Genomic DNA, 13,055 nt, shown 5'->3' on the forward strand with positions numbered 1-13,055 from the left:
GTTGGTCGCAGTTATTTTAGCTAAAAGGTTGTGCAACCAAGTATTAGGCTGAGGGTGCCAATACTTTTGTCTGGCCCATTTTTGGAGTTTTGTGTAAAATGATCAATGTTTTGCTTTTTGCTTCATTCTCTTTTGTGTTTTTTTCATTTAAGACAAATTAAATGAAGATAATAATACCAAAGAATTTGTGTTTGCAATCATTTTCAGGAAGAAACTGAGTATTATCTGACAAAATTGCAGGGGTGTCAATACTTTTGGCCACAACTGTACGATAAGATATCACTTTTATGTGACGTTGGATGAGCCGGATAATGGCAAAGGCCATTACGTTGTTAATGGAAAAAACTTGTAAATGTGGAAACAGCAGTTTAAGTATACACTGTATATCTACCTCTGGTGACTATTTACCCAGTGCATCTAGCTGGTAGCACAGTAAGCCGCAGCTAGAAGTACAGATTGACATCCTAACCCTGTGTACACAGCTCGGAGTACAGTTCATCTGCATGGAGGGTCAAGCTGTAGTTTAAATTCTATTCTCCTCGCTGCTGGCGGAAATCCACAGTAGAGAAGATGGTCCGCGAGCTCAACAGAGGCGTCCGGAGATAAATGCTTCTATTTTACTCAATTCCTCCTATGGGACTCGCAAAAGAGTTTTTTTATGATTAATATTTAAAAAAGTAATAAGTTAAAAACAAAAGGATTTGTTTCTACAAAAACAAAATGATAACGTTACCATCTAAAATAAAATAAGAGTCGATGAAAAGAATGACTGTATGTTTATGATGTGAGATGGTGACATGAGAAGAGGCCGGGGATTGCTATATTTTCCCCGAGATCCCACTAATATCCATACTAGGTTCAAGGACATATGTAAAAGTACAAAGTTTGGATGTACCTGTTTATGGAATGTGCACATTGTAGATTCAGACTCAAGCAATTTTCCGTATTTATTGACCATCATGTCTTAAATAGGGGTGGCCATATCATTGGTGAAACCTGTACGGCCGCACAGAGGCCCAAGAGGTAAAGGGGCCCATTTCTACCTCCAAAACATCCCACGGAGATATAAAGATGTCATCAGAGAAAAAGGAGAGTACCTTGAGGAATCTATGGTTTAACACACATTTTGGTTTATTTCACAAGTTACTACACTCCTTGTTTCCTTTAAGGTTTTGCTGCTTTCAGTCTGAATTTACAATGTGCACATTTCAAAAAGACAAGAAAAATGGTTTCATGAATAGGTGACTGCAAAGTTTTGACTGGTACTCTATGTCATTCAGCAAAAGCTTGGTGAAAGATAAGAAATCCTGGAAAGCTGGATATACGTAGAAAAGTATAGTTTGCTATGGACTTTTGGGGAACATTTCTCCTTGTGGAGAGTGCCATGCCACCATAAGGATGACGCAATGCTCCTCTGGGAAATTAAATGTGCAAATACCCTCTTCAAAGACGCAGAGTACTTCAACTGTAGCACCACCTATTGGATGTAGCAATCCTAAAAGTCAATATCGACCATTTAACAATATTGACTTTTAGAATTGCTTACTGGAATTCCTGCCATTCACTTCCTGGAATGGTTTTCTTTCTAGTCCTTAGTTTATTCAGGTGGATTGCTGATTCGGTACTGGTTTTAGAAACATATGTAGAGGAAAACTGAAGAGGCAGAAGGTATCTGTCCAACTGAGGACTGCCACTTGGTGCTATTGATGGGATGTAACACATAGCTCCCAATCATCCCAGATTCAGCAAGACTGTCCTGATTTGAAGGGGCAGTCCCGATGACCCAGCATGTCAGCACTTTGTCCCGACTTCCACTCACTCTCTGCTCTCCAGTCTTCATCGCTCCGTAGCTCCTCGTCCTCAAAGGGAGATGGACTGGCATATCTGCTCTGCATTCACTTACATTAATTAAATAAATAATTCTCTTCTTTTCTTGTGATTTAGTCTCCCCGGAATTGAACCTACAACCTCTATCAAGGCAAGCAGCAGCTAAAACTATGAGCCACAGCCTGCAATAATCGGCACAGGAGAATTTTGTATACTTGAAGCTGCATTGAGGACATTCAATCCACAGGCAGATTGTATTAGTATATAGAGATACATCTGTACATGGCAGTGTATTTCTATTTACCTGTATTCTATTGTGAAAATAAGTCATATTTATTTTTCCTATAAGGTTACGAAAAAATAATGAAAACCTATGGCAAAATTGCTATTTTCTACGCACGCTGCATGGTTTGTCCTTTTTTTCTGGTGTATAAAGTTGGGAGGCATGGGTAAGGGCCCCGTAGCGACGCACCAGCAATCCCGATCGCTGGTGTGTCGCTACATGATCACTGGTGAGCTGCCAAACAGGCAGCTTCACCAGCGATCAGCACCAGTGACAGGAGGGTAACAAGCGACGCACATCGCTTAGTTACCCACTGTGTACCTTAGTTACCAGCGCGCTGGTGCAGGGAGCTGGTAACCAAGGTACACATCGGGATTCTAAGCGGCGCGTGGCACTTAGAAACCCGATGTGTACCTTGGTTACCAGCTCCCTGCAAAAGTGCGCTCGTAACTAAGGTACACATCGGGTTTCTAAGCGCTGCGCGCTGCTTAGAAACCTGACGTTTACCTTAGTTACCAGCGCGTTGATTGCTGGTCTCCCGCAGTGATGCGTGCTGGCCAGTGGGAGACCAGCGATCAAAAAAATGTCCTGGCCATTCCAGGACGATCAGCGATAACCGGCAGGTCGCTGGTCAGTGTCACACACAGCGATCTCGCTGGTGAGATCGCTGTTGCGTCACAAAACTTGTGACTCAGCAGCGATCTCGCTACCGAGATCGCTATGTGTGACGGGGGCTTAACACACAACTTATAGTTTCTTTTTCGCATGGTTGTTAGTATGCCGCCTGTATAGCTAGAGAATCTGATGCGTAGTTAGTGTTCAGCCAGACAGGGGTTATTTTGTGTTTTGTGCCAGGATGTAAAGACCTTGCATTAGTTTTATACACCAATCATAAAGAACGCTCTTTATTTTCTCTTTCTCTTCCATTTTAATTGAACTTCTGTGTCAGTGGCTCTGACTGCATTTGTTCCAATTTGACGACCGCTATGCGGCTAATCTTCCACAATGCTTATGTTGCTTTAATCATTTCTGAGAGCAAGGATTTAACCTTGGAGATTCGCAAACATGTTCACCAGCGGAATACAGATCACCATTTACTACGGATGAATTCTGGAACTACGTGCTACGTAAAACAGTATATGAGTTTGATTTTCCATTACTCTACTCCCGCAAGCAGTGATTCTAAACACGGAAGTCTGTACGGTATATTAGAAAAGTTCTTCGCACACTAAACTGTATTATACCAGATTAGGTTCGCCCAAAAATAATTACCTAAATTCTGGCATAATGGCATTAAATATGCTTGGTTTTTACATAAATGCAAAAATAAAAAATAATTTGTAAATGGAATAGGTTGCAATGTGGGTTTTGAATGACTATGGCCCTTGTGCAACACAGACAAAAGCGCTATGTTTGGAAACACAGCCCTATACTATGAGCAGTCATTGTGTTCCAATAGATTCCCTTTAATATCTAAGCAATGTTTTCTGGTCAATGTGTGAAAAAAAATTCACCTTTAAAGGGTTGTAAAGAGGAATTGCTCCAGTAGGCTGGTTCATCTGATTTCCGGGGACATTTGGATAAGTGACCTTAAAAAATGGAGAAGAATTAGATGTACTATAGTAGAACTTTCAAGACATAACCAAAAAGTCCCCAGACTGGTACCTTACCGTGCTCTCTTGCTGACCCTGGTTCTCTGATGACACTGAACTCCTTCTCATCTTCTGCAAATCTTCAGTTTCTTTAATTCCTGCGGTAGAATGCATTATATAAAGGATTGGTGACTTCACTTTGATTTGAGGGCATCACTGCTATCAAGAGATGGTAGTTTGCGAACACGGTGTCATTATTTCATTCCCGGTGGGATTAAGGAGTTTGAAGGAGTCAAATCAAACCCTTTACAAGTCGACATCAAGACTGAAAATCTGGAGCTATGTTTCAGAATCCTTCTTTAATCAACCTATGTCAAATTATTAATCTATGCGCCCAGGATCCATGCAGAAATCCACAATGATTCATTATAGGAGCTAATGACGGATAATGTTATACAAGTGGTGCAGCTCTCAGCTTCATGCCTCTGCGGTCCACCTCCTAATTCTCACTTTACACGTTGATAAATATGATTTCTTACTTCGCTTCTGCATTTTGCTAAGTGTAGACTTTGGTTTGTGGTCAATCAATAATTAAGAAGCCTGTAGTCTGTTTTTATGTGTATATCCGTTGATAGATTGCTCGAGCAATACACTGGGGCAGGAGGATCAATGTACAGAAAAGGGCACGCGGCGTTTATTTTACTGTGTTGATCCATTTTCTGTCCTCTTCACCGTGATGAACATAAATTGCTAGCCAACATTTATGCCCGCTGACACAAAGCAGTTTTTTATTTTTATTTTTTTTTTTAGAAAAACAGCTCTTCGTATTGTATGCTGCTTATAAATAATCTAAGATATTCTTCTGACTGCATTAAAATGAGAATATCTTAGAGAGAGCAACACACACTGGTGCAACTGTTAGATATAATGTCATTTTATATAATAAATTATTATGTTCATAGGTACTATGTTACTAAATACCCTCTATGAAAAAAAGTATAGAGACCCTTGCACGTTACACTTACAGAAGCTTTTGTGACATCCCGTTCTAAATCCATAGGTATTAATGTGGAGTTAGTTCTTAGCAGCTATAACAGCTTCCATACTTTTGGGAAAGTATTTTGCCCATTCATCCAGAAGAGCATTTGTGAGGTTAGTGTCACGGGTGTGTCAGACCGTCGCACTGCATCTGACTGCAGAAGGTCTCAGCAGTTTGCTTTGCAGACTTCTTCCTGGTCCTTCTGACTCTAGGACCCAGTGGCAACCTTCCTTCTACTCTAATGGACACACCTGGACTCGGATGTTTAAAACGCCCAGTTTCCTGCTGGGAGTGGCCGGTGATATTTTTATTTCTAATTCCCTGTTGAGGCTTGGAGCTATAGCAGTCGGCTATCTTCCTCTTTTTTGTTTGGAGGACGTCATTGTTTCTCTCTGAGTCTACAAAAGCTAAGTGTTCCCTTGTTTGTATATCCCTTCTGTCTTTAGTAGTAGTGGGGATTGACTAGTGCTACCCCATCCTTCCCTATGCAGGGCTAATCGCCAGGGTCAGGCAGTGGTTAGGTATCCTGCTCGTCGATAGGTGCGGACTCTATATAGGGTAGACAAGGTGATGTTAGATCTGCCTAGGGAGTCTCCACTGTTATGATTTGGTCACCAAGGAGGAAAGCAAGACCAAGTTAAGCCACAGAAATCCAGAGAGGTTAGTAACTAAGCGGATTGCAGACCCCTGATCCTATCCACACAACTAGCAGTAGCCTTGGAGCGTACCTAGATGATCCTAGACGCCTTGACACAGCTGGAGAACTAAATAAGCCTAAAGCAAGAAAGGGGAAATCTAAACTGTCCCAGTGCAGACCCCAAAGGAATAGATAGCCCCCAAACATATATTGTCAGTGAGACAAGATGAAAACACAAACGCAGGTAGGAAAATAGACTGAGCAAACGATGGGGCCCATACTAACTAGACAGGACAGGAAAGGAAAGACTCTGTCTGCAATCACGCAAAAAACCCTGCAAAAAATGCCCAACACGTCTGATAGAAAAATACTTAAGTCACTAGACTTCGCCCACTATATCAGCACTCTGGTATATTCTGAAAGCAGCGCAAAAAGAGGCCAATCTAATACGGGACAAAAACAAACTGGCACAAACAGTAACATAAGGATGGAAATTCTGCACAGCCCCAGCCGTGGCTGGCTGACCACACAAAACTGAAATAGACAAAACCAAATCAAATGTGAACAATAGAAAAGAACACTTAGCTTGACCATGCAGGGACTGAGCAGGAAACTAAGACCTCAGGAGGCAGGAAAAAATCACCAGCAGTGATAGAGGGAGTCGGCTGTCTTAAATCCAATCAGAAGCTCCAGATCTCCAGTCATCCTCCTCATTATCAGGTGGCAGGCCTCTGTTAATTAGATCAGCTCCATTACCTCCAGTAACCACCAGAGGGAGCCCAGGAAGTGAACTCGCGACCCCTCTATCAATATAGCCAGCTACACTACCTTCACTAGTAACTAGAGGTAGGCCAGAAAGCGAATTCACAATAGTACCCACCCTTGAGGGGTCACCGAACCCTCATCCATGCCACCAGGCCGATCAGGATGGGCCCGTTGAAAAGCATAAACCAATCTATCGGCATGAATGTTAGAAGCAGAGACCCAAGAATTATCCTCCTGGCAATAACCCTTCCATTTGACCAAGTACTGGAGTCTCCGTCTAGCCAAACGAAAATCCAGTATTTTCTCTACCTCATATTCCACATTGCCTTTAACCAATACAGGGTCAGGAGGTGCCGCCATAGGAACTACTGGCTCCACAAACCTCTTCAACAGAGATTTATGAAACACGTTATGGATCTTAAACGTAACTGGAAGAGCCAATCGAAAAGAAAGATGATTAAGAATCTCCAAAATCTTATAAGGGCCAATGAATCTTGGCTTGAACTTTGGAGACGCAACCTTCATAGGAATATTCTTTGACGACAACCAAACCATATCACCCACTTTAAACCGGGGACCAATGGTCCTATGCCGGTTGGAAAACCGTTGGGCTTTTTCCTGAGAGAGGGACAACTTATCCACCACTTGGTCCCAAATCTGAAGCATTCTCTCTACCACAGTGTCCACACTTGGGCAGGTTGAAGATTCCACTTGCCCTCAAAAAAATCGAGGATGAAACCCAAAGTTACAGAAAAAGGGTGACATTAAAATGGCAGAACTAGCTCTATTGTTTAGCACGAATTCGGCCAAGGGCAAAAATGAGACCCAGTCATCCTGATCAGCAGATATAAAACATCTCAAATAGGACTCCAAAGTCTGGTTTGTTCTCTCAGTCTGCCCATTGGTCTGGGGATGAAACGCGGAGGAGAAAGATAACTGAATTCCCAGTTTGGAACAAAAAGTTCTTCAAAATCTGGAAACAAACTGGACTCCTCTGTCCGACACAATGTTCTCAGGAATCCCATGCAACCGAACCACCTGTTGTAAAAACAAGGGCACCAACTCTGAAGAAGATGGCAACTTTGGGAGTGGTACAAGATGGATCATCTTAGAAAATCTATCACAAATCACCCAGATAACAGTCATTCTCTGAGAGACAGGAAGATCAGAAATAAAATCCATTGAGATATGGGTCCATGGCCTCTTGGGCACCGGCAGGGGCATCAACAACCTACTAGAACGAGAACAGGGTTTAGACCGAGAACAAGTCCCACAGGACTGCACAAAATTCCTGACATCACGAGATAAGGTGGGCCACCAAAAAGACCGACTCACCAAATCTCTGGTACCAAAAATACCTGGATGACCAGCCAACGCGGAGCAATGAATTTCAGACATTACTCTTTTCCTCCACTGGTCAGGAACATACAGTTTTCCCATAGGGCAACATTCAGGTTTATTCTCCTGAAATTCCTCCAGGGTACGTCTCAAATCGGGTGAGATGGCGGAAAGAACTACACCCTCATTTAGAATGGTAGTAGGCTCAGTCACAATAAGAGAATCCACAAAGAAACTCCTAAAAAGGGCATCCGCCTTAACATTCTTAGTGCCCGGAAGAAAAGAGACCACAAAATTAAAACGCGTGAAAAACAAGGCCCACCTAGCCTGTCTAGGATTCAAGCGTTTGGCTGATTCAAGATAAATCAAATTCTTGTGGTCGGTGAGGACCACAACTTGATGTCTAGCTCCCTCCAACCAATGTCTCCACTCTTCAAATGCCCATTTCATGGCCAACAATTCCCGATTCCCCACATCATAGTTACGTTCAGATGGGGAGAAAGTCACTGGATCTTTTTGGGACAAAACGGCTCCTGCACCAATCTCAGAAGCATCTACCGCCACCTGAAATGGAAGTGAGACATCAGGTTGCCGCAGAACCGGAGCAGAAGTGAATCTCCGCTTAAGCTCCTGAAATACCGAGACTGCCTCTGGAGACCAATTCACCACATCAGCGCTCTTTTTGGTCAGATCAGTCAGTGGTTTGACAATACCAGAAAAATTACCTATAAATTTACGATAGAAATTAGCAAAACCCAAAAACTTCTGGAGAGCCTTCAAAGAAGTGGGCTGAACCCAATCATAAATGGCCTGTACCTTGGCCGGGTCCATTTCAATAGCCGACAGGGACAAAATAAATCCCAAAAATGAAATCCTCTGTACACCAAAGAGGCATTTCGATCCCTTAACATGCAGGGAATTTTCCCTCAAAATCCGGAACACAGTCCGGACATGTTCCACATGAGAATCCCAATCACTGGATAAGTTCAAAATATCATCCAGATAAATGATCAAAAACTTATCCACAAAGTCCCGGAAAATATCGTTCATAAAAGATTGGCAGACAGAAGGGGCATTAGTGAGCCCAAAAGGCATCACCAGGTACTCAAAATGTCACTCTGGAGTATTAAACGCCATCTTCCATTCATCCCCGTGCTTCATGCGAATAAGATTATACGCCCCCCCCAGGTCAAGCTTGGTAAACCAATAGGCACAGGCACTTTTAACTCTGGAAAATAAATCAGAAATCAGGGGTAACGGATATTGATATTTAACAATGATTTTGGTAAGGGAACGATAGTCAATACATGGCCTTAATGAACCATCTTTCTTGGCCACAAAAAAAAACCCAGCACCTAAAGGTGAAGAGGATGGTCTAATATGACCCTTCTCCAACGACTCCTTGATATAAGATCGCATAGCATCATGTTCGGGTACCGATAAGTTGAAAAGCCGACCCTTGGGAAATTTGCACCCGGGCATTAACTCAATTGCACAGTCATAACTCCTATGAGGAGGCAAAGACGCAGAGTTACTCTCACTAAATACATCAGAAAAATCAGCCAAATAATCAGGAATATCATGAGACTGGGGAGAGGTGGAGAAAACAGGAGTGTCACCAAGAACACACTGACAACCCCAACTCACCACAGACACAGATTTCCAATCCAAAACAGGATTATGAGTTTGCAACCAGGGAAAACCCAGAACAATAGTATCATGCAAATTGTGCAGCACCAAAAATTTACAATTTTCTTGGTGGTCCGGGGCGACCCGCATTATCACCTGGGTCCAATACTGGGGTTTATTCTCCGCCAAAGGAGTAGCATCAATACGCCTCAAAGGGATAAGAGTCCGCAGGGGTATCAAAGGAAAACCACAACGTTTAGCAAAGTCTAAATCCATCAGATTCAAAGCTGCTCCTGAATCTACAAAAGCCTTTGCGGAAAATGTAGACAAGGAGCAGATCAGAGTAATTGCCAAAAGGAACTTAGGTTGCACACTGCCCACAGCAAATGTGTGCGCAAAACGTTTTTTTCGTTTAAGGGCAGACAGAAATAGTATGAGAGGCGTCTCCACAGAAAAAACACAGCTTATTAAGCCTTCTAAACTCCTGACGTTGCGCTCTAGACAAAACCCTATCACATTGCATGGGTTCAGATGTTTGTTCAAATGGCGGCAACGCCTCTTGCGTAGTTTTACGTTCACGTAAACGCCGATCAACTTGAATGGCTAATGACATAGAATCATCAAGACCAGAGAGAACAGGAAATCCCACCATAACATCTTTTACGGTTTCTGCCAAACCCTTCCGAAAGAGCGCTGCTAAGGCACCATCATTCCATGTAGTAAGGACCGCCCACTTTCGGAATTTTTGACAGTATAACTCTGCAGAATCCTGACCCTGGTTCAATGCCAAAAGGTTTTTTTCAGCTTGATCAATAGCATTAGGTTCATCATACAACAACCCCAAGGCTTGAAAAAATGCGTCCACATTAGTCAGAATAGGATCTCCAAGTGTCAGAAAAGAAGCCCAATCCTGGGGATCGCCGCGCAGCAAGGAGATGACAATTTTAACCTGCTGCACAGAGCTCCCCGATGAGTTAGACATCAAGGCAAGAAATAGTTTACAATTATTCTCAAAATTCAAAAATTTAGACCGATCCCCAGAAAACACATCAGGAGTAGGGATTTTTGGTTCAACAGCAGATGATTGAGCGAGATAGGTGGAAATTCCCCGCACTTCAGCAGCGAGCTGCTCAACACGATCAGACAATTGCTTAACCTCCATTAATGAAAAAAATCCTCCTACGGCCCCAGAGAAAAAGAGGAAAAAATATATATATATAAAAAAAAAAATTCTGACACTTTTTTTTTTTACAATTCTCTCCTGCTTTTGAGTACACTAGAATCTGCGGTTTAGGCTGGTGATTCTGTTATGATTGGGTCACTGAGGAGGAAAGCAAGACCAAGCTAAGCCACAGAAAACCAGAGAGGTTGGTAACTAAGCGGATTGCAGACCCCTGATCCTATCCACACAACTAGCAGTAGCCGTGGAGCGTATCTACGATGATCCTAGATGCCTCGACACAGCCAGAGAACTAAATAAGCATAACGCAAGAAAGGGGAAATCTAAACTGCCCCAGAGCAGACCCCAAAGGAATAGATAGCCCCCAAACATATATTGTCGGTGAGACAATATGAAAACACAAACGCAGGTAGGAAAATAGACTGAGCAAACGATGGGGCCCATACTAACTAGACAGGACAGGAAAGGAAAGACTCTGTCTGCAATCACGCAAAAACCCTGCAAAAAATGCCCAACACGTCTGATAGAAAAATACTTAAGTCACTAGATTTCGCCCACTATATCAGCACTCTGGTATATTCTGAAAGCAGAGCAAAAAGAGGCCAATCTAATAAGGGAAAAAAATAAACTGGCACAAACAGTAACATAAGGATGGAAATTCAGCACAGCCCCAGCCAGGGCTGGCTGACCACACAAAACTGAAATAGACAAAACCAAATCAAATGTGAACAATAGCAAAAGAACACTGAACTTGAGCATGCAGGGACTGAGCAGGAAACTAAGACCTCAGGAGGCAGGAAAAAATCACCAGCAGGGATAGAGGGAGTCAGCTGTCTTAAATCCAGTCAGAAACTCCAGATCTCCAGTCATCCTCCTCATTATCAGGTGGAAGGCCTCTGTTAATTAGATCAGCTCCATTACCTCCAGTAACCACCAGAGGGAGCCCGGGAAGAGAACTCGCAATCCCTCTATCAATATAACCAGCTTCACTACCTTCACTAGTAACCAGAGGTAGGCCAGAAAGCGAATTCACAACACTCCACTCCCTCCTTCCCTAGTGTTGGGTTCCCGTCCCCTTATCCCTTCATATTGCATTTAGTCTTTCCTACTGTCACGTGGACCTGTCCTGTGTGATGCGACCCGCAGGCCGGTAAATGAAGCAACAAGATGCGGCATGTGAAGCTGTCCTGTGTGACACGGCCCGCAGGCCGGTAACTGTAAACAAGACAAGGGGGACCCTGCAGTGGGAAAGGGGACGTGGAGACCTCCTGCACTCCCCTGAGTCAGTGTCCCTAATGCTCCTAACATTCCCTATGCCGGTTCCGCACCGGGTGCCGCTCAGGATACCTGTCGCCCTAGCACACCCTACACCTATCCCTTGCTAGGGAGCTGGGTGGCGCAGGCACTGGTCCCACTGCTGTACTAATACACACGAAGGGAAAACATAAACAGGGGAACACCACTTAGCTTTACTCTATTGCTCTTGCTCCTGGCAACAGAGTCCACCACCAGAATGCAGCTGTCCTCCTGAATCGCTGCTACCAAGCTCTGTCAGAGTTACAAGGAAATCCCCTCTGGCTCCTTCCACACCAGGGCTCTGACCGTGCTGCAAGGAGCTCTCTCCAGCTCCTTCCTCCACCAGGGATGGTTGGAAATGAATACTATCACCAACACTGATTGCAACACCTGTGACTCTTTTATAGCAGAGCCAGCAATCACATCTGCATTATAAATGTGCACTTAACTAAAGAAACAGAGTGCAATGAGGCTCACCACCACCGGGGCAAACTTAGAACAAACGACACCACAGTGCAATAATCCAAACGGCCACCGGGGGCAAAAACATCTCTAAGCACAGCTTGAGAAAAAAAAAGGTTACCTGTGCTTTTATCTGTCCTGATCCCGCATGGATCATGACAGTACCCTCCCCTTAATGAGGGCCTCTGGACCCTCAAGACCGCTCCCCATCAGGGAACCACCTAAAGCAGGGACGCCCAGACCCAGAGTTCATCCCAGCAACTTCCTGCACGTCAGGTTGATGACAAACGAGCCCGCTGGTATTGACATCGTATGTTCTGGAGGCAACACACATCTCCGAAGCGCTGACCTGGGGAACAGGTTGTGTATGTGTATGTTTGGTATAAGCTGGTAACACTCCACAACACACTTCCACTGGATGTTTTTTGGTGGCCACCCATATACGCTCGTTCACACATAGCTCCGGACCTGAACGTTTATTGCCACTCGTTCGTTTGTCACCATTTGGAGAACTGTTTCTGGAATTGACAACAGAGGTGTCCCCCTATGTCACCACACTCACTCCCCCGCACTTCACCAAGGGGTACACCACCCTCCAACCCCTTCCACCACGAGGTCTGCGCCTCCCAGGGTTGGCAAATGGCGAGGGTTGAGACTTGCCCCTACTCTCCTGCAGCACATCTGCTGCTCTCACCAGAGAGGAAAGGGTCCGTTGAAGAGAGGCGGCAGAGACAGTAGTTCCTAGGCAGCAGCCCTTACACGAGTGCCCCCAGCTGACCACTTCCCTCGCCCGCCAATCTATTACCGGGTTGTGTCTTTTCAGCCAAGGGAGGCCTAAAACAATAGGTACTGGCATTCCCTCCAAGACGTGGCATGACAAGGACTCCTCATGATGTCCTATACGCAGATGGATATTCTCTACGCCCTTGGTCAAGCTCCCCTGGCTCAGTGGAACAGAGTTTATGGCCTGGATACTTATAGGCTGGGCTAGCGTCCTACACCTCAGA

At 44.2% G+C, this 13,055-nt stretch overlaps 1 protein-coding gene across 5 annotated transcripts in view; it reads right to left on the reverse strand.

Annotated features, from left to right (window-relative positions):
- SEC16B (SEC16 homolog B, endoplasmic reticulum export factor) overlaps nt 1-13,055 on the reverse strand; it is a 236,747-nt gene that overhangs the window by 27,290 nt on the left and 196,402 nt on the right. For all 5 annotated transcript variants that reach the window (XM_073571295.1, XM_073571294.1, XM_073571297.1 and 2 more), the window contains 2 exons: nt 3,781-3,860; nt 3,625-3,699 (listed from right to left, as the gene is read on the reverse strand). In XM_073571295.1, coding sequence (XP_073427396.1) covers nt 3,625-3,699; nt 3,781-3,860 — 155 coding nt within the window. The remainder of the gene's footprint in view (nt 1-3,624; nt 3,700-3,780; nt 3,861-13,055) is intronic.

Source organism: Dendrobates tinctorius, unplaced genomic scaffold (genome assembly GCF_039654945.1).
Source record: "Dendrobates tinctorius isolate UK_male_01 unplaced genomic scaffold, ASM3965494v1 ptg000029l, whole genome shotgun sequence".
Lineage (NCBI taxonomy): Eukaryota > Metazoa > Chordata > Amphibia > Anura > Dendrobatidae > Dendrobates > Dendrobates tinctorius.